The sequence below is a fragment of the Catharus ustulatus genome, chromosome 6 (genome assembly GCF_009819885.2).
Source record: "Catharus ustulatus isolate bCatUst1 chromosome 6, bCatUst1.pri.v2, whole genome shotgun sequence".
NCBI classification, from domain to species: Eukaryota; Metazoa; Chordata; class Aves; order Passeriformes; family Turdidae; genus Catharus; species Catharus ustulatus.
In genome coordinates, this window is record NC_046226.1 from 7074785 (window position 1) to 7096005 (window position 21221).

At 38.0% G+C, this 21221-nt stretch overlaps 1 protein-coding gene across 3 annotated transcripts in view; it reads right to left on the minus strand.

Annotated features, from left to right (window-relative positions):
• Positions 1-21221, minus strand: part of PPP2R5E (protein phosphatase 2 regulatory subunit B'epsilon) — a 73845-nt gene that overhangs the window by 21994 nt on the left and 30630 nt on the right. For all 3 annotated transcript variants that reach the window (XM_033062448.1, XM_033062449.1, XM_033062450.2), the window contains one exon: positions 10199-10395. In XM_033062448.1, coding sequence (XP_032918339.1) covers positions 10199-10395 — 197 coding nt within the window. The remainder of the gene's footprint in view (positions 1-10198; positions 10396-21221) is intronic.

The following is a 21221-nucleotide window of genomic DNA, read 5'->3' on the forward strand; positions in this document are numbered from 1 at the left end:
AACTGGAAAAAATACTGAATTATGACAAAAAGAAAATCCGCAAGGTGAAGTATATACTTTCAGAATGAAAAGCTAAACAAAGACAAATTCCTGTAAGACTCAAATTAAGTCAAACCAAGCCTCAAGCAGTTACTGCTAGGGCCTTACCAGCATGATAGAAATATAAGAGGTTCAGCAACAATTAGTTAAGTGCCAGCACTGACACCTGGATCTTGAGCTTGGGACAAAATTAGTATGATTTCTGGAGAGTGCCTATTAAAAAATGCCAGTCCCAAGGCAACTCAAAAGCAGGTTTTTTTGCATAAGAAAATTAACATGTAGGAGCAAATGCAATGCAAGCTAGAATATGGTCCTAGTATGCAGTTTGTTCTCTTTAATTTTCTGTTTTGCATGAGGAGTAAAGATAAGCCATGTGGAGCTAAAATGCAGCTATTCTGCTGAGAACAGACAGAACAGGTTATCTTTAAGTGATTTCCCCAGGTTATCATAACTTTAGGAGATAATGTGTGCCATTACAGTTACATTAATCACCACAACACAGCACGATAGCTCATTTACATGCAGTGTCAATTTATAGCATGCTTATCTAAATCAGTAGCCTCTGGGTGGTTAATGTTTATAAGCCTCTAAGGGAGAACTGAAGGCAACAAGTCCTTCCATGCATGAACTGCCCAGCTGTACATTGGGACCCTGACAGCCACCACACTAAGACAGGAACACACTACATCAGATCTGGAAAGACTTTTTTCTCAGAGAGGCATAAGGCAGCTATTTCCTATTTATCCCTGGGCCCAAGCAACATGCCAAAATTCCTTCAGCTGGATAGCTGAATCATTTCTCTCCTGACCTCTCTTGGATCATCAAGCCAGAGGACATCCCTGCCAGCCTGCATACACAACCCCCAGTGCTCCTCTCCCAAAGCCAACACAAATGACTGTGGATCAATCCTGACTTCCGTCTGCCACTGATTAGGAATGCCTCCAAGCCCAGATGATCTTTTTGCAAGGCAAACCAGAACTCTAATATTCTACAAAGTTGTATCAAGACAAATGTCCCCTTTCTGTTCTCAAAAACACCTGCATCCCCCTCTACTCCATGGCTGTACCTTTCAGAAGCACACATCAACTTGGGTGTACAAAGACCACCACAGCTCCACCACGCAGATTCTGAACACCCAAGTGCCAGAAACCATTTAACAAACAGTTACATCTACCCATTATTGGCTCTGAATCTAAAGCATCCAAGATCAAACTGAAAATGCTGAAATGACAGATTTCTGGAGTGGAGATGCACAGAAATCCGAGCTGTGTGTCAGTATGTCAGTCAGGCACAACTCACAGACTCACAGAGTGGTTTGGGTTGGAAGGGACCTTAAAGGTCAGCTAGTTCCAATGCCCTGCCAGAGGCAGGGATGGCACCCACTAGACCAGGCTGCTCCAAACCCCATCCAGCCTGGCTTTGAACACTTCCAGAGACAGGGCAAATTCTCTGGGCAGCCTGTACCAGTGCTTCACTTGCCCTCTTAATAAAGAATTTCTTCTTAAGACCTGATCTAACTCCAACCAGAAGCAAGACAAAAACTCTCCCAGACAATTACAAGTCAATGTCAATTCATTAAGAACAAACAGGACAGGGAAGGCTGCTCTGTACCCCCCCAGAGAGTGAGCTGCAATTTCTGAACAGATCTGATGGCTGGTACCCAGCAATGCAGAACTACAAAATTGTGAACATACAGGTAAAAGCATCAAGCTTCAAGAAAGCTTTATCACCACATTTATACTTGAAATAACTTTCAGAAAAGAAGGTAGTAAGAGGCTCAAGTCTGAAATCAAAACTCATGTTTTGAGAAGTCCTCTTTGCCCCTCACTGGAGTGCCATAAAAGTAACAATGCTGTAACAGAAACACTTCACAAATTGAATTGCAGCTGAGCACTTCTACTCTGTGTTGTTTGAAACAAAGATTTTTATCAGTAATAGTCTTCCTGAATGAAAGCTGAAATGAAAACAAGCACACACACTGCAAAGTCTAATATATTCTCTATATAAAACCAGGCTAAGTGGATACCCATTTAGCTTACAGGGAACACCTGTTCTTCAATTAAAAATATGCGGAATCATCCACATGAACCCCATGTACATATAAAATTGAAACCCAGTATCTCTGCTCACAATATTTAAACTGCTGTGCATAATAATAACACAGAGAAGCAATGAAATGTAATTAAGTCATGAAGCCATGCTATCCTGGAGACAACACTGGTCCCTGGAAAAGACACTGGAACTTGTCCTTCTGAAACATATCTGCATATGTGAAGTTTTTTAATATTGTTTACAGATTTACATATTCTAGTTCCTGAAGCAACTACTGCAGCCACTCAGCTATAATCTCTCTATAAAACCCTCTGAATTGTTCCCAGAAGTTTGACCAAAAAACATCTTAACAAAATGTAGCACCTAATTTTATCTTAACAGATTATAAACTGCTCCACCAGCTCTCCTTTCCAGTTTCACTACTAATTTTACTACAGCACTGCTTCTGATCTCAAGGTTGAATCTGTCTGATATCCTGTTGCTTCTTGTTAAACCACCAGATCTCTTTTACACCTGTACATATATTTGCATATGCAGTGTGTGTCTATCTATAGATAGGTATTTTTATATAGACATGACAACTCTCAACCTCTGTGTCGTTAAATGGAAAAACAAAGCTCCTAAACCCAGGCAGTTGTTGGTTTCTCTGTTTGTTGTTAATCCTGTGATTATTTTTGCTTCCTTCCTTTGACCTCCCACCTGTGCACAAGTGCACAGGGGTATATATAAAGAGCCAGACCATCTCCCTCTTTTTTCCTGCATGTTGTCATATTAATTTATCAACATTCACTTCTTTGAACAGTGCAGTGTACCAGAAATTCGTATTAAGATACTCATGATAAGCAATCCACAATGTTCAGGTTCTTTTCTGCATCACTGCTTGCCTGAATACAGTCTTTCAGGGTTCAATATTATGTGCTTTCTTTTGCCCAGCAGCATTACTTTTGACTTGGCTGCATCAAAATGAACTACACTGGATTGTGAACACAGTCAAAAATCCAGATCACAGGCTGGGGGGAAATAGTTCACATTTTCCCTTGACCTTTTAGTCTACTAAAAATTCAATCAATAACCTGCAAGAATTTACCTCTGGATCAGGGCTCCTAAACTTGTTAGCTTACCATCACCCACTTCAGTGGTGGCAGCAGCTTCCATCCATACAGATGAGGAGCAGCAAGCCTGAGATCCTTGGGCAATGTTTCTCTTGGCAGAACTACAACAGGAGCGAGTTTGTAGGACAAAACAGCTGGTGCTCAGGTGCAATGTCCACACCATGCATGTTTAGAGGGAGCAGTTGCTTTCTATTGATATCCTGAATAAAGCAGTAGTTATACTCCTGCAGTGGATGCTTTGCCCAAAAGAAATCAAATTTACAAACCCTGAAACTTCCCACAGAACCACAAAATGGTTTGGGTTGAAAGGGACTTTATAGGTCAACTAATTTCAACCCACTCTGCCACAGGCAGAGCAGACCAGGCTGCTACAAGCCCCATCCAACCTGGCCTTAAACAAGGGATGGGGCAGCCACAGCTTCTCTGAGCAACCTGTGCTAGTGGCTCACCAACCTAATAGTCAAGGATTCCATCCTAACACATAATCTCTCCCTGTCCCCTTCCAAATTCAAGTCATTGCTCTTTGTTCTCCCCTTCCAGTTTAAAGCCATTATCCCTTGTTCTAATCTTGTTCACTCCAACAAGAATCAAGGTGGATTACAACACTTTGGATCTGAATTAGAAGCGTTAGCCCAGACCCTGCCTAGGAACAGCCCTGGGTCCAACCAGGGCTGCTGGAAATTGGTGCTCTGCAATTCCTCTCCAGGTCACCTAGACCTGAACTGTATCTGGATACCCTATCAGTAACCTCATTCATCACTCTCTCCTTGTAAAAAAGTTTTCAGACGATTCAGTGGAGGAATTTTTCATTTAATCTGTGCCCAGGTAATTCTAAAATACAGTCTGAAAAATTACAGCAGTAGTTCAAGTATCTTCAATAAATTAATGCACGGTACCAGCAGAAAGAGCCCATCACCTCTAGAGCAGGCAGGAGACCAAGTGAAAGGTTGCCAATGCATGAACTCAAACTCTAGACAGCATTGCAAAACTCATGCTGTCCTGGACTCCAAAGTAAAGAACAAAACATACAATTCAAAACCCAGGAAAACAATCCCTCAGAAGAAGATTAACACTATACTTGTCCGTAGACAAAATGCTTTACAGGTACTTAAGAGGATGACACAGCCAAAATAAGGTGTGGGGATGTAAAGGTCTTCTAAGTAAGTAAGTAAATAAATAAATAAATAAATGTAGCTCAAGTGCTTGGAACAAGAAAGTGTTTTTCCAGTTTATTTCTTTCCTTTAGACCAGTCACTGAACTGTTCTGCAGATAAAGTCTGACAGATGCAAGGCCCACGTAACCAACTGCAGGAATAACGGATACAGGTAAATGCAATTACAGACAACTGCTGCAAGAGGAGCAGCCTCCAACTGAGTTTTTGTGAGGAGCACAGAACATCAGTTCCTCTTCTTTTAATAAGCATTGTATGTTTAATACGAGCTAGGTGTATAAAGAATGTGAATAACAAAAATATCTAACAAAAGTATTTGGAAATAATGCATAAAGAAATCAAAGATTCTTTTCTTGCTTCTACACAATTGATAACTCTCACATTAAAGAAAGAAGAACAGAATTTAAAATATGATGTGATTTTTACGGTTTTTTTTTAAATAGCATGTTTGCTCCATTGTGGCTGCACCTACATGACAATTTTTTATTTAAAAAAAAAAAAAAAAAAAAAAAAAAAACATTTGGGTGGGTGGTCAAAGGACATTGCATTTTCCTTCCAGCATTTCAGATGGCTTCAAAATCTGTTCCACTTCTGAGTCAATTTAAGTTCAAAATTAATTCCTTATCTTTTACAGAATTCCTGAACTTATATAAAATTGCCATTACAAAGGGATACGATTTTTCAATTCATGTGAGAGTATATGATTTCATTTACTTCCCTTAGACTCAAAATCACATTCACTATTATATTTTGAAATCTAATACAAGAAGCAACAGGAACATACATGCAGGGTTTTTGTTAAATCAAAAAGGTAAGACTGAATATAGGTGGACCTGCAGAAATATCTCTATCCAAGAATATTCAATACAGAAACTCAGAAGATGCCATACTTAGTCATAAGGCATGGTTAAAGGTATAGAAAATATAAAAACCATAATGCCTATGAAGTCTAACAGCTAGAACACTTCCTAAAAATAGGTTCCTCAATATGCTAAAAAAAAAAAAATAATAAATCACGGCTTAGCAAGATATTCTTTATGTTTAATGGGTCTGTCACAAACAAACTCCTGAACAGACTCTGCCCTCACATCTGTTGAGACAAACCTGCAGTAAACTCAATGCAATCTCTCTAGATTTATGTCAGTAGAAAGAAGAGAGAAAAAAAAATCCAAACCAGAATCTGACATTTAAAATGCATTTTTTTGTGTTTATTTGGGTATTGATTTAACCAAGTTTCTTTCCTTGTCTTGCTTAACACAGTTTCTACACCACATGACATCTCCTATGTTTCACTCTGGCTGTACAGAAATTACAGGCTTATTTTACTCGACTTGCCGTTACAGAAAAGATAGATGACAATGGGAAGCCAGAGGCATTTCAGCACTTAGAAAAGAGAACAAAGTATCACTATTCCATTCTAAAAGATGTATCTGAAGAGAGTTTCATTAGCCATCTCCTGTGGGCTGGCAAACACACACTGATGTTGCACAAACGTCAGGGCCCTGGTTGACAATTTCTAAAGAAGCAAGTAGGAGAGCTGAAAGGTTGCTCACCAACAAAGAGATTCATCCAGACTTCTCAGCTGAACAGCTTGTCAATTTTTTCATCCAGTTTTGAAATTAAACAGATCAGTTTCCTCAATTTGTGTTTTAACATCCATCAAACACAAACAGCTCAACCACATACACCCTTCAGGATATCACAGATAATAACAAACATTTATTTCTTGCAACTACCACTGCTTAATCTACCAGCAAAAATCAGTATCATTAGTTTAAGCCTCCACATTTTGCTCAGACAGGGATAAATTTTAGATTAAGTGTCCAATTATTGGCTCAAAGTCCTATCACTGGCATTTCCTTCTTAGCAGAATGTGGCTTAATTGGCAAGGCCATTTTTCCTAAGACTTGCCTAATTCTAAAGAATGTCATCTACCCTTTTGAACAACACATCAAACTGCAGGGGAAGCATGTTGAGCAATACCCTCCTGAATAATTCTGTTCAGCTCATGGCCATTAACACAAATCCCAATCACTCTCCCATCAACTGATATTGATGACATGGATGAGGCCCCTGCAACTTGCTTTGGTGGTCATTAGGAGATTCCGGTTTATTTTATTTTTTTTAATAACAAATAACATGCCAGGCACTGTATCAAGCTAAAGAGGGTGGTTTAAGGAAGCAGATTTGCACACAGGTTGACAAACAGCCAAGTGGTTTCACATTTAGCTATACACAACATCATATCACATGCTCAAGAGAAGAAGATGAAAACATGTGATATTACAAGCATGGGTAAAGCTTTTAATGGCATAAATTTTAGATGATTAGCATGAAAAACATCCAGAAGTTATCTGGCTACTACAAATTACTCTTTCAAACCCTTGTATTTTAGAAGCAATTAAAAAATCTCAGTTCTTCTGAAGAATTCTACTGGTAACCTTTTCCTAGCCTAGTATGTCTAGAGCCAAAAACCTTTTGGGTCATCAACAGAGATCATTAACATACACACACAATATAAAACCTTAGAACAAAAGAAATCTCTTCCACAGATACTACTTTTTTGAACATTTTAGATTATTTAGGTGAGAAAACACTTTAGCCATTAATCCTTCTCTATGAATATTAGTAACTTTAAAAACACCAGTTTTAGATGGGTGTCACTTGCTTTTTTCCCTGCTCCTAAATGATGCTAAAACTCACAAAAGAACTTTTTTCCCTTCACCTTCAAATCACAGTAGCCTAAAAGAACAAGCAAGAAATATTAATTCTTAGATTCATAAACACTAAACATAACAGGGACATAGAAAGGGACATTTCAAAGGGACATAAAACAACTGGGTCCTGTTTTGATCAGTTTTAAGATCCTGGTCTTTCAATCAAAACACTCCCATGACAATTGTGGCAGGCAGGCAGTGGGGATGCTAATTTTGTCAGGATGTAGATGCTGTTGTTTTCTTCACTACATGACAGGTCTGAGACTGTCAACGTGACAGCTCCCTTGTGAACACAGCTGGAGACCTTGGTGGAAATCCCCAAAAGCATATGAAGGTGGTAGTTGCACTCATGAAGTAAACTGTGCACATTTAAGTCTGTCTCAATGTTTGATTATGGGCACAAAACTGCCTGAAACAAGAACATGTACTTAGAGCAAAGAACAAGTTAAAAAACAGTGCTTCAGCACCAAGTGACTCATGCCATCTCTTCACCAGGCAGCATGTGCTGAAAACTTATTCTATATAATATTAGAATAACTACCTTTCCCTCTAGGGCCTGTGTAAATGTGTTCAAAGTGGTACTTTAATAGGTGAGGACCAGCACATAAAAAGAGCATTTTTACCAGACAGTCTATCTGCAAAAAACAAAATACCTGCAAGCCTCAAAAGCCCTGGTGACGTGGCTTAGCAGAAACACTGCAATAGCATTCAGGAATCATTCATGCATCTGTTATGGATTCACTCACACAAATCCTGTACCAGAGCACTGCATCCTGCTGCCATGGAATACAATCACCAAAGGGGTTTTCCAGCAGCACATACTCCAAGAACACCACTGGTTGTGACAGGTACAATCAGGGGACTCCAGCTTTCAACTGCTTACGCCTTCACCAAAGCTCAGGTGGCTGTTGCAGGCTAGAGTTCCATCCAAAATTCAAATTACAATTTACAACTACATTTACTTAACGTTTTTTCAGGAAATTCTTTAGGAAAAAATCATGTTCACTTCCTTAAATACTTAAGCATCTTTTTACTTGTAAAAATAATCAGGTTTGAGTAGTCAGGGGCCACTGAGTAGCCAGACATAGGACATGAGAATATTCACAGCTCTCCCCTGCTTCAGTATCCTGGCACTGCAGAGGAAACAGCCTGGGTTCAGCACCACAAATGCAAAGCAGAAGAAAGCAGAATGAAGAAGGGCATGATGCAACGAAAGGAAAAGATGAGAGAACAGACTTCTATCAAAAAGGAGCTAAGCTGAAACTGGAATTTCTTAAGCTCCATTAGTAAATATCTATAAAATCCACTGGAAGCATTCAGGTTTATTTTCATTTCCAATAACTTCCAACATTGTAGATACAGACTATATTTAAGGAAATTATTCAAAACCATGCTTTTCTTTAGGCAATTCATCATTTCCTAAAGTTAAAAACTGTTGTCTGAATCAATACAAGTGACTGCAGGAACAGTAGGACATGATAATAAAGGGGTTTTGCATCTCTTCTACAGTTCAAAATCAGATTGTTCCACAGATTATGATTTATGATTCAAATTGAACTTTATAAGCAGTTAAAAATCAAATTCTTCTTGTTTCTTGGGGCCCAAGCTGAGGCAACACTAACTTGTAGAGCTTTTATTCAAGAGCTGATGCTGTAGCCAACAACTGAAGTCAACACAAGAACACAACCTCAGCAACAGAAATGCTAAAAAATTACTAAATTCTCTGAGGAGATAAGTTTGGAGGCATCCTCTACAGAAAAAGTCCCCCACTTTATTGTATTTATCTGTGCATCAACATCCTTTCCATGCAAAGGGTGTGATATACTTTGTTCATCACAAGGGGTACACATTAGATTAAACTAACATTTGCAAACCATTTAGATACTACAGTACAGCACCAGCAGAAAAATTCAGGGGAAAAAAAAAGTCATTCTATATTCTGCCTGGTATTTGAATGGTGCATGAGTTCACATACTGAAAAAATAGCACAGCAAGTAGTTCATTCACAAGACTGGTCGAGTGCAGAAGGGGGCAAGAGAGGGTGAGGGAGAAGGGGAAGAATCTGATCTCATAATTAGAAGCTTTCTGACAATGCATACACACACAGAAACCATATTAAGATTTTTTCATAAACCCTTAATTCTCTTTTTTCCCTTCATGATTAACTGCTTGATGGTTCTGTCACAATTTACAGCTATTTTTAAGTATTACAGACAAGCAACACAGCATGTATCTGTGTGTTAGAAAAGAAATGAGGAGCATACACAAAGCAATCCAAAAACTATTTACATTTTTCTTCTTACAGCACATAGCTAGAGGATTCCATGATGACAGAGTATCATTAGGAAACTGACATCACCAAATCTGTATTTAATTAATTGCTTTCTCATTTAGAGAACAGGTTATAAGGGTTCTGTACAGTAGCACAGAACAAACGTTTTAAAGCAGTGATTGAGATTTTGCCAGTTGCAATGAACATTCTTCACCATACAGCATCTGGTACTGTTTCCATTTTTAAATTGAAAACACTGTTATTTAACAATTTATATATATAAGGTATGGCTTTATAGTTGAGCAATCTTGGTCACTCTAACAACAATGAGTCCACATAACCCAGCCAGGACATTTTCCCAACAATCCTATACAACAATTTTAGCATTTATTATTTTAAAATTGTTACCCATGCATACTTTAAGCTATCTCTGCCTAAAGCAGACACCAAGAGCTGAGAGAAAGTTCAAAGAAAGATAAGAAACTTGCAAAAATTATTCCATTATTTATGCTGGGGAGGAGAGGGAAGGTAGATTGGAGAAAACGTGAGGGACTCTGATTTTACGGTTGCTGGTTTTCTCCATCAGGAAACAATCCAGATTTCCTTTCATACATTTGTGACACTATAATAACTACAATCTATTTCACTTTAATGAGAAATATATAAAAATTAATATTTTTGTCTTTGGAGAATTATCCCCAAGCAATGTCTATTAGCAAATACAAGCCAAAGGCATCATTTAATCCACCTACTCCAGGGTTCAATTTTGCCCACAGTGTGTAAATAGAATTGCAAGTGGATTTAAAAAGAGACCATGAGAAAAAAAGAACTCACCATTCTAACTACTTCAGGGTAAGTCTGCTCTGTCAAACAGCCTCTGCTTATTGTAATGTAGTCCACCAGTTCATTAAGAGTGGAGCGCTTGTATTCTTTCATTTTAAGGTCTGAAAGCGTGTCCATGAAGTCAAAAATGACACAGCACTGTTGAAGTTTCTTTAGGAACAATTCAGGCTGCTCTGAAGATGGAACGTCTATGAAACAAGAAAGGAAATCTTTGTGAGTCTGGCATCTTATTATACAAAACAGGATTTCTTTTTGAAGATCAATTTCAAAGGAAAGCAGCATTCATACAATTCTTGTAAAACAGAGCTCAGATTAACAAATGAACCACTTAGAGGAACTGTATTACTATTGTGAGTTTGAGATCTTGAATGTATTGTAGAAGGAATTTAATCACCAACTGCTATTAGGAAAATAAAGTTCACCAAGAAAGTCCAGGCTGAAGTAGAGAATGGAAACACACCAGCATTCAAGACTTAATTTTGCAATAAACAACTACTTTGACTGGAGGCTGGAATTCACCATCGTTAACTTAAACTCCAAAGAAGGATGAAAGAACTGTCAAACACATCAGGCTTGATTAATTTGTATTTCTAAAAACACTGTGTCATTTATAACCCTGTATGAATATACATGAATACATATATATGAATACACAGCAAGACCATAATTCCACAAACAACTTTTGAGTTTTAATCATTACCCCCACGCTGACACTTTCCATAGGAAAATCAATTTCACTGAAATACAGTGAGGATTTTTTTTGCTGTACTATGAACACATAACATGCATCAATAGGAACATTTTCACAAAAAATAATATGTGCTTGACCAATAAAGTAACAGAACTCACTACTTTTGCTCTGTTTTCTTAATTCTCAGGAAATGAAAGGACTTAATACTATAAAAGGAATGTCAACTTCTTAGTTGCTGGTTACTTTACCAAACACATTAAAAGAATACAGAGACAGATTCATTTATCCCATATTCATGTACACAAGAAGACAGCTGTAGCAGAAACTTGTAGAAATGAAATCCACATTTTTACTCTGAAGGTCTGTCCTTTGAGCTACCTGGTTTTATTTAAGGCACCAACGCCTGCCTCAGCAGCAAAATCCATTGGCTGACCTTCCTGATCTCACTTAAAAACTGTAATAGTGAAGATTTTATGTTTATTTCTCAAAACCTGGACTTCTAAAAGGCCAATCTAAGATGGAACTTCTCATTGCTGACACAGGAGTAAGTCACAGTAAAGAACACTTAGCAAATGCTGGGAGGTGGTAGTAATTGTATGGTAGTTTTAAGTAGTTTTAAGGCTTAAGTACCACGAATCTGTTTTGCTTAAACACAGTGCTTCAATTTAATTAAAACCAGTGCTTAAACACTAAAAAGAATAAACACGGATTGCAGTACAAATAAAGATGCAACAGTTTGTTCAACCTGTTTCTGTTTACAGCACTGAAGTAGTGACAGGATTCAAGAGGGAATCCACATGGGAGAAGAATCCTCCACAAACACCTCTGGAAAAAGAAGGTCCCAAAACCAGGCACCCTAAAGCTATTCCACTGGCCAGCTTTCTCACACGTTCAAACACCTCAGAGGAGGCAGAGCTGAAACCTGAGATGAGTCAAGGAGACAGAGAAACTCATTAGCCTTCACCTGCAACAAAAAAGATCATTTCTATGCACGACCTTTCTAAGGTTACAGCCCTACAGGACATAAAGGGCCTGGGGAAGGGATTCTGGGACTGCTCTCTTGACTACCTGCCTTCAAATAATAGAGAGATGAATGGACTTCAGAATTCACTGTTATTAACAAGCAGGCAACAGCTAAATGATGAAAACTTATTCCAAAAACAGCCTTATATACAGGCTGAAAAACAAAAAAGGAAAGTGTAATTGGTTACTTTTCAAAAGCTTTATTTTTAAAACTTACACTCTTTTCTTTATTACAACTATAATCCATCACAGACCTTGAAAATATTTAAAAGATACCAACACAATCCATGTTGTTACATGACCATAATGATCATGTTCTACATGATTTTTACATATTTGCTTTGACCAACAAGAACTTACAGTTAAAGAAAAACAGGCTGAAATCAAGTGAGAATCCATTAGGATACAATTCAGCACAAATTAAAACCAGACTCATACATATGACTCAAGATTACAGTCATTTTAAGCAGGGTTCATATTAAATAAAAATTTTTAAATTACTAAAGCATTAAAACAAGTCATAAACGTTTGTTTTCTTTTTCTTTCTCCAGTTAAGTGTCTGGAGGTGTGGGAACAAAACAAAGAATATAATTACATTCTTCTCAAGAAAAACCACTCTAAAACCCTTCATGAAATCCATGCCAGCCTGACTACATCAACAGACCATATGAACCATAGGTGAAGCTAAGAAACACCAAACCACAGCCAACCAAAAAACCTACAAACAAACAACAAAAAAACCTCAAAGCCCCACAGAATAAAACCCCACAAACCAATTGTTCTGGTCATATCTGCTTTTCTTTATTAAGCAAGTTGCCACTCACACTACGGAATACAACTCTAAGATGTTTCACTCAGTAATTTTTCTCAAATGTTCCTGGGAATTTGGGGTGCCTAGGGAACAGGGTTACCTAAGGCCAGAGGTTGTTTGTACTTGGAAACAGGGGAAGTATTTGAGAGTAAACATACTTGAAATATTAGGGGGTCCTAAGGAAAAGGTGGTACAAATAAATAAAATCACTTTTTCATGTTCCCAGGCTCCCCACACAGACCATGGCATTAGCTGGTGTGATATTTTGGGGTGGGGGGTTCTTTTTCTGGTATTTGGGGCACATATCTACAGACCCCACAGCAGAACTCCTGAACTCCTCAATGCAGCAACTTGGAATGAAACCCACAGTTCCTTACAGATGTTCACAGCTGGCTGATGAAAGACAGCAAACCCTTTTCTTCTCAGCAGACACTTAGAGCTTTCAATGAATTTTACTCCCATGCTAACACACAGCCAAACATTTAGCTCCCAAAATTTAATAACCTGCAATATTACCATTACCAGTATCTACTTTCACATAAAAGAACTGAAAATTGAGCAACCACTCTAATAAATCTGTGTAAATACACATAATACTTTAATAACCTATAAAATAAAATCAAAGTGACACTATTAAGTGGCATGTGTGATTTATGGCAAATGCACAGAGGAGTATACATTAATTAAAACCAAAATTTAAAGCAAGATAAATTTCTGTCTGGATGACTGTGAGAACTCTCCTCATTTTCAGGTCTTTGCTACAATTTAATTTTCAGGCTTGTCAGTTTTCTCTTTAGCCATTCAAAACTGTACAGAGCTTTTGAAATACAGGGAGTATTCACAGATTCAAAGGAAATCGGCTTAGTGAAAGCACATACATCTGAATGCTGATTATCAGGACAGAATCAGAGCTTTAAAGTCAAGTTTTCATAAAGTTATCAGAAAAACTGACAGAAAGTGCTATATACTTTTTTTTTTTTTAGACATGGACCATCACTTTTTACTGCAAGGGTCGAAATACTAATTCTAAAATGGCTAAAGCAATTCTGTTTCTCTCTTAATAGCCTTTTCCCAAAATAATCCTAATCCAAGCAGCCCATCCCTTCTCATCAGGCTCTGCCTTCTGCACCCTTTTATGAGCTAAAGACATAAAAATCTAGCACATTTTTATTGCAAGTCTCTAACATCAATAAAAACATATTAACATTTATACTACATTCATGTTTTAATTAAAGTAATTCACAAGTAACACATTTTGGATTATAGGAAACAAACTATGCACCAGAGAAACTGCATCCAGGGAAGTGAGCCCTGGCTCTCCTCTCCCTGGCAAGTGAACAGCCAGGAAGGGGGAGGACCTGGATCAGTTCCCTGATCCACTCCTGCCTGTAGTTTTGCAATGAAGGATACAATGCTGGGAAGTGAAGAAGTGAAGATGTGGGGAAGGATTGGGTTGCTCAAAGCAGCAGATGTGAGGAAAAGCCAGGAGATTGCAGACACAGGGCAGTATAGGGCTCAAAATCAGAATAAAACAAGACAAAACATGCAGATTATGTATCAAGCATTAAGCAGAACTAGAGTCTGCTCACACATGCTACCCTTCACCCACACATGCACTATCAGAACATTCATGAAACATTAAAATCAAAATGCTCAGAATAACTATTACTTCCAGTATATACACTACTGATATTCATTAGCTAGAAGATGACATTTGCATAGAGAATTAGCATCATCTTCTCATATGATAGTAAAAGCCAACACCACATTAAACATAAAAAATACAAACACATACTAAAACCAAAATAAGTTCAAAATGGGGAAGAGAGACTAACATTATTCACATTAATTTTAAGAACTTCCTTATAATGTCCCAACATCTGAGAACTCTGCATTCACTCCACCCCTGAGATTGTTTTGTTTCCTCTTTCAATTAAGTTGTAAAATTTCAACTTTCCCTTTCCAGTCAATAGCAAAGTAATTCCTCAACTCTTCTTCAAGTTTTCTATCTTCCAGTTACTAAGTAAACCAAGCACAATTATTTTCCTAGTTAAGTAAAATCTGCTTGTGACAAAAAAAATCTTCCAAACCCCAAAACTGCTTCTGCTTTGCTGCCACTCATCAAATCACATTAAATATAACCAAGTCCTGCATCAAGAACCTACCTGCACAAAGAGGGCAGTGGTCATAAAACTCTGCTACAGCTAACCCTCACAAATCACTATGAAGATTTTATTTTGGAAGAAGTTACTTTTCTAGTTTTCATTCCAATAAAACTGGCAAATTTGAATTTGAAAGCTCTTTGGTTTTCTTTGAGAAGCTGACTTCAAAAAAAGGCCTAGTGAAATCCAGCTCAGAGCTTTCCCTAACTTTCCTGAAATACAGAAAAACCACATTTCTATAGGTCACTTTTCACAGCAGAATATTGGTCTTAACATTCCAAGAAGTACAAATGTTTGCCCTCTTTTTCTTACACAAACACTTCTTGAGAAAAATATTCACTATCCTGATTGCATAGATTTAATTTTCCTAACTGGCTGTCAATATTATGAACGCTTTAGCAAGTCAGTAATCATTCATTTATAAGAGGTGCTTTTCTCAAAGTTGTTTTCCCAACCCATTCTCTAGACTTAATAATTATACAGGCAGGGCAGCAGTTAGGCACTGTGTTCCAAATATGTAAAATCTAACCAGCAAAATTATTCACACAGCAATAAATACAGTGAGACAAACTCAAGCTGACTTTCCTGAGTGAACACACTCAGAAAGAAAAAGCACATTACCATACCATTTCCAGCACATTCAAAGAGCATTATTAGAAATGCAACACAGGACTTAATCCACTAATTTCCTGACAATCACTGCCTCTTCAGATAATCTGTCACAAAACTGATAATTATTTCCCTGGACATAAATTTGCCCCTACTCAAAGTGAGCAAATTCTCACCAAGTGGGAGTCTCCTAGGTGGTTTCACAGGGATCCTGGATCCATAAATCCCTCCACTGCTTGTAACACTCCTCAGTCATTTCACAGATATTCAACAAACATCATTTCCTGGAGTGGGTATTCTAAACTCAGTGTAGATCTAACAGATCATTTGAGTGCCTTGAGTGCAAATGGGGTAGCACTACAAACAAAACAGGGTACTCTTCAATAGATGTATACTTAATCACATAAACTGCCCAGATTTTGTAATGTACATATATTAGTTAAAATTCTGCTTTTACTCACACATGTGGTACCTCAAGTTTCAGCCCCTGAATAGAATAATACATGGATGAAGTGCTAAAAACTAACAAAAAAAATTTAATAAACCATATTTTCAAAACGGTACTTTTGCACTTTATGAAGTTTCAGTTGAACTTTTTGCCTGTTTCCACAGCAGGCATGGTGCAGGCAATAATTTAAGTCTCTTCATTTTCATACAGCTCAATCCAGAGCCACAGTAAAGTTTCAAGGAAAAAACTCTGAGCTATGGTTTGTTAACCTGTGACAAACACTTGCTCATTCTCACCAAGGATGTCTGTGCTGTGAACATCCTTCCACTTGGAAGTGAACCAAGAGCACAAGCCTGGCTGTCAAAGCTATTTATGAGCCATAACAAAACATTATTCCATTAATACTCACTGCAAAAGGTCTGTGTTTGTGCAAATTGGCATTGATGATGTGCACCCTCAAGTGAGCAGAGACACTCCAAGGGACCTTAGGTTTTACAAGTTCGGGTACTCCCATCACTCATCACATGAGGAATCTGTTATCAAACAGCTACATCAAACAGCTCAGATAATGATATGTAATCAAGGAAATACATGGTGGATAGTGAGAATTCCTGAGCAATTAATGGGAGACAAGACTGCCAGGGTATTTTGGTACACCAACTGCTGTCCCATAAAAATAGAGACTCACGAGATATTTGGCCTATACAGTGTCCCTGATGCTTGGGTTGATAATCACCACTCAGCAGAACTGTCTCTCTTCATAATCAAGCAGCAATATCTTCATTTTTAAGTAAACTCCTTCATTTTTAAGTAAACTGACATTTTCAACACTTCCCCATTAGTTCTTCAAGAACTGGGATGAGTGTAATGAAATAACCCCACGACAGTCAAAGTTTAAATATTCTACCTGTAAGTCCATTCAAGTCAAAAATGATCCAGGTCAAAGAAGGGAAAAGAGAAGGTAAAGAAAAGGATTCAAATTATTTCAGAGCAAAATTGATGGAAAAAGAGCAAGTAGATGAGTGTACCAAAAAATTCCAGCAGAGATGAAATAATGGCAAAGAGGTTGAGAATATTATAAGGAGGGAAGTTAAAGAAGGCAGGGAAATAACAAATTAATAAAAGACCAGGAGAGAGAGAGAATGAGGTAGAGCAAGAGACTTGGAAGATGGAGGAAAAAAATGTTTGCAGAATATGTACACAATGAAAGTAGAATATTTTAAAAGGAAAAAAAAAGTAGTAGCTCAAAGTGTTTAAGCAAAACAAGAATGAACGAGTGAGAGGTTAGGGGCTAGATTTGATTAAGCAGCCACATATCTGGAGGTTCTTGACACTCTGACATCTTTAATATATCCAATTACATTACTTAGGGTGAGTTTGCCTAGACATCAAATTAACACTTATATTTTAGCCCCAGGCTGATCAAAGGTTTTGTAGGTTGCTTTCGCTCTCTCCCCCCCAGTTTTTACTAATATTTCAAAAACAATTACTAGTGATTTCCTTCTTTTCCAGGGAAGCAAGAAGGCTGGCAAAAATACACATAAGTATTATTTCCATTCCCTAAGTTGAACATGTGGCATAAAGTACCAAAAGAATACAAAAACACTTTGCTGAAACACTGAGAGTTACTGTGGTCAGTTTCTTGGATTGACTCAAGTTTCTTCTGTACTGGCTCAGAAAGCTCATGCCAGTTGTTTGAAGCAGGTTTTTACTGAACTGCACTTTCAAAGTACAAGTTACCATTCACTCAGTTGAAGTCACTGAGTTTGCTGAATAGTCACCAGAGATAGCTGCTGCCTTGAAAGCTGTCTGTGCTGCCACTTGGAAACACTGACCAGAGTTAGTGAAGAAGTCACCAGGATACCTTTGCCATGCACTTTCTGCCTAGTACCATCTGGAATTACATACGAAATACTTAATTGTTACTTTTCAAAGTCTTCTCTGAGAAAATGGGGAAAAAATGGATTGAAAATGTTCTTTATTAGAAGAAAGAAAAAAAAAATCCCCACTGTTTGTTTTCTAAATTCTACATGTATACAAATATAAGCAACTTTCCATTTGTTTTTTGTTTGTTTCTTGGATGCTTTATTGCTTCTGGGTTTTTTCTGACACTAACCTTTTAATTCAGCCAGATGTATTAAAAAAACCAAACCTGGGAGACAGCACTAAAACACAGCACAACCAGTTCATGCTTTGCAACTCCCAGAGCTGTTAGAACATTCTCAGTGTAAGAATCAAAATATCCACAAACTCAGATGATCTCCCGAATGTCAGCATCGTGCTCAGTTACAAATACAAGACTGACTCTACATGGGAAATCCTTGCAGTTGGGTTTTGTGAGGCTCCAGGATTAGACCAAGTGTTACTCCTTACATTTTTGCTCAGCTCTAGCTGGTAATGCCTCCAGTGCAGAGTCCTCCACCAGCTCCTTTCAGCCCTTACCAGGAGGAGCTGCACACCAGAATTAGTCAGGTTTTTCTGTAGATATTTGAATAGCAAAAGCCACAGGTAGAGTAAATGCGAAGTAAGAAGAACTTAACTACATGCTCAGCCCCCCTACCCTAAATCACATCCCAAAGACCAGAGGCAGGAGCACCATGTAAACAAAGCCACCTCATTTTCCAAGGCACTTCTCAAACACCCAATATAGAGCAAAGCTGCAAAATGGCAGCTTAGTGCTCCATGGAAATCACCCTACTGCTGTCTCCCTTTCCTATAAAATCTCTAACAGTTCAAGGTGCTTTCCAGTGTATTTTTAACTCCCTGGCTGCTCTCTAGGACCCTGCCATCCTCCATCCATTCCCAAGCTCTCAGCAGAGCACAGGAACCCAAAACATCAAAAGAGACACCAAGTCTCAGCTCGTTATTTCAACTTGGTCGTGCTGTGCTCAAATCTCTTTTATCTCATACTTTTTTTCTCTTAATTTTAGAGAGAATGATGGATTACATTCCAACTTCAACTTTATCTTGCTACAACGTGTGCAATTTTTTTTCTCATTGTAAATTAATGGCAGTATGGTGGCAAGACCAATCATTCATAACGAACAGGATATTGTTTCCAAGTTTCTTAGATGGCAAAACAATTAAAAATGTTTACAACTTCCAGGACACTAAGAAACAAACCTTTGCAAAAACCCCATGATGGCCTCCTGACCTAAGACACAAGAATCCTTAAGAGGATTATTGTCTTTCTTTTGATAAGATTCTTACCAGATCACCATTTTTTTTTCTGCATGACATGAGAGGCCTGTGCTCTGTAATGATGATTAAATATAAGAACACAAACATGTTTGTCACAGCAATCTTACAGTTACCTTCCACCTTAAATTCAGTCACAAGGCAGTCCAGGATTTGCATTGCAATTCATTTCTTCAGCTCATTAAGTACATAATGAAATAATGATAAAATTATATATCTGTACATGCTTCCTGTAAGAATGCAAAAATTGTATCTTGCTTAGTAAGTGCTCTGAAACTGCCATCTGTCCAAATAAAATATGCAACATTCATTTTGCTTCAACTACAGAGCTGTTCTATGAAATGTATACAGAAATGCCCAGACACTTCCAAAAAAGCTTGAACCAAGAGCACAGGAAACCAAACTCATAATTCTCATCCAAGCAGACTCAGAGCAAGTGCCAAAATTGCTACTTTGCTTGATACTGACCCACTAATTTATCCCAGAAGTCACAGGAATACTTCATTCTCAAGTGAAACAAATAATTATATGAGAGCTGTTCTACATACATAACCCACTGTCTAAGAGCTCAGGCTTATATTTCAAAATATTCATATTTATTAGCTTAAATAATATACATACACATAAAATATACATTTTGTAGCCCTGTTTATACATTGAGAAGAGTTTAATTGAACCCTGAAAACATGATTTCCATTCCCTTCTCATTTGGCAGTATAAACTTAGTCAGCAACATATTCTACTTTATGCTAATTTACCACAACAGTCTCCCAGCATTTTCCAGTAGCATGCTACACAATCCAACTGTTTGCTCTCACTCCCTCCACAGAGGGGACAATGTCTATACTGGAGTAGGGATTTTATGGAACTGCACATTGCTAAGACACTATGTTTGTGTAAGGAAAAACACCAGTATTTAGTAAACATATCCCAAAGTTATGACAAAAGGTGCAGAAACAAGCTAGGAATTCACTCGGAAGTCCCCAGATGGACACAGGGAAAGCTCAGCTTCTTATGCATTCTTATTCTTATCTCCTCTTTCCTGTATAAGCTCCAGCATGACATAACAGCAAAATCATGGGGTTTGGTTTTCATTATTCATTTAGGTTTTTTTATTTTAATTTCAGCCCACTGAGATGAGAAAACACCTTGAGCTGGATTCAGTGTTATGCCAAGAGCAAGCTGGGGCTGCAGGGGATGCTCCATGTGCAGCATCAAGTCCCTCAGGGACACCAGGAACAAAATCCCTGCTCCATCCCACCCCCGAAAACACAGGAAAACCTGAAGGTACATCCTGATCTGCATGCTGGGATGACAGCTCCTGGCCAGCTCAGAAAGCCCACAGCATTACTCAGAATTTGCTAGGTGAGGACTGGGCACAGCCCACAAACAATCCATGTGGTTTCCTTGTCAGAAAGGCAGCTCCCTCCCCGCTGGACACTCCCTGCCAAAGGCATCCAGAGCTCCACAGCCATCCTCAGACACGGTCACCTGTGAGCCTCACACTCTCTTATTCAACACCCTGTGACAATAACTCCAAGCAGCTCTTAGTTAAGGGAACACCCTTTTTTATACTGCCAAGCCCAGTACATATGTCTAAATAACAGGAAATAAATATATAAATCGACTTTATTTTGCTTTTGCAGTTGCTGTAGAGCTCTCTCGCATTCCCTGGTGCACAGAAATACATTGCCATTCTATACCACTTCTACAGCAACTTTTTGATCTTCAGATTATTCAGGATCTGGAACAACTCAGCAATAGATGGGAAAAACATGACATTTATATAATACTCTTCTATAACCTGTCAAGTTAATATGTGCTATGCTGGGTATTTGATGTTATTATGTATTATCATTACATATACCTATGTAAAAATAACAGCTATTCCTTTAGAAATGGGATCTTGTCCATCACAGAATGGCTCAGCTCCATTTCAAAGCAATGTAAATGAGAAACTCATTTACTAGTAATTATCCATCTTTAGAGTCTATTGCTCTGTTATACCTAAACCAGGTATTTTTGCTAAAACTTGCAAAATTGACTGACATAGACTATTAGGGCACTTCTCT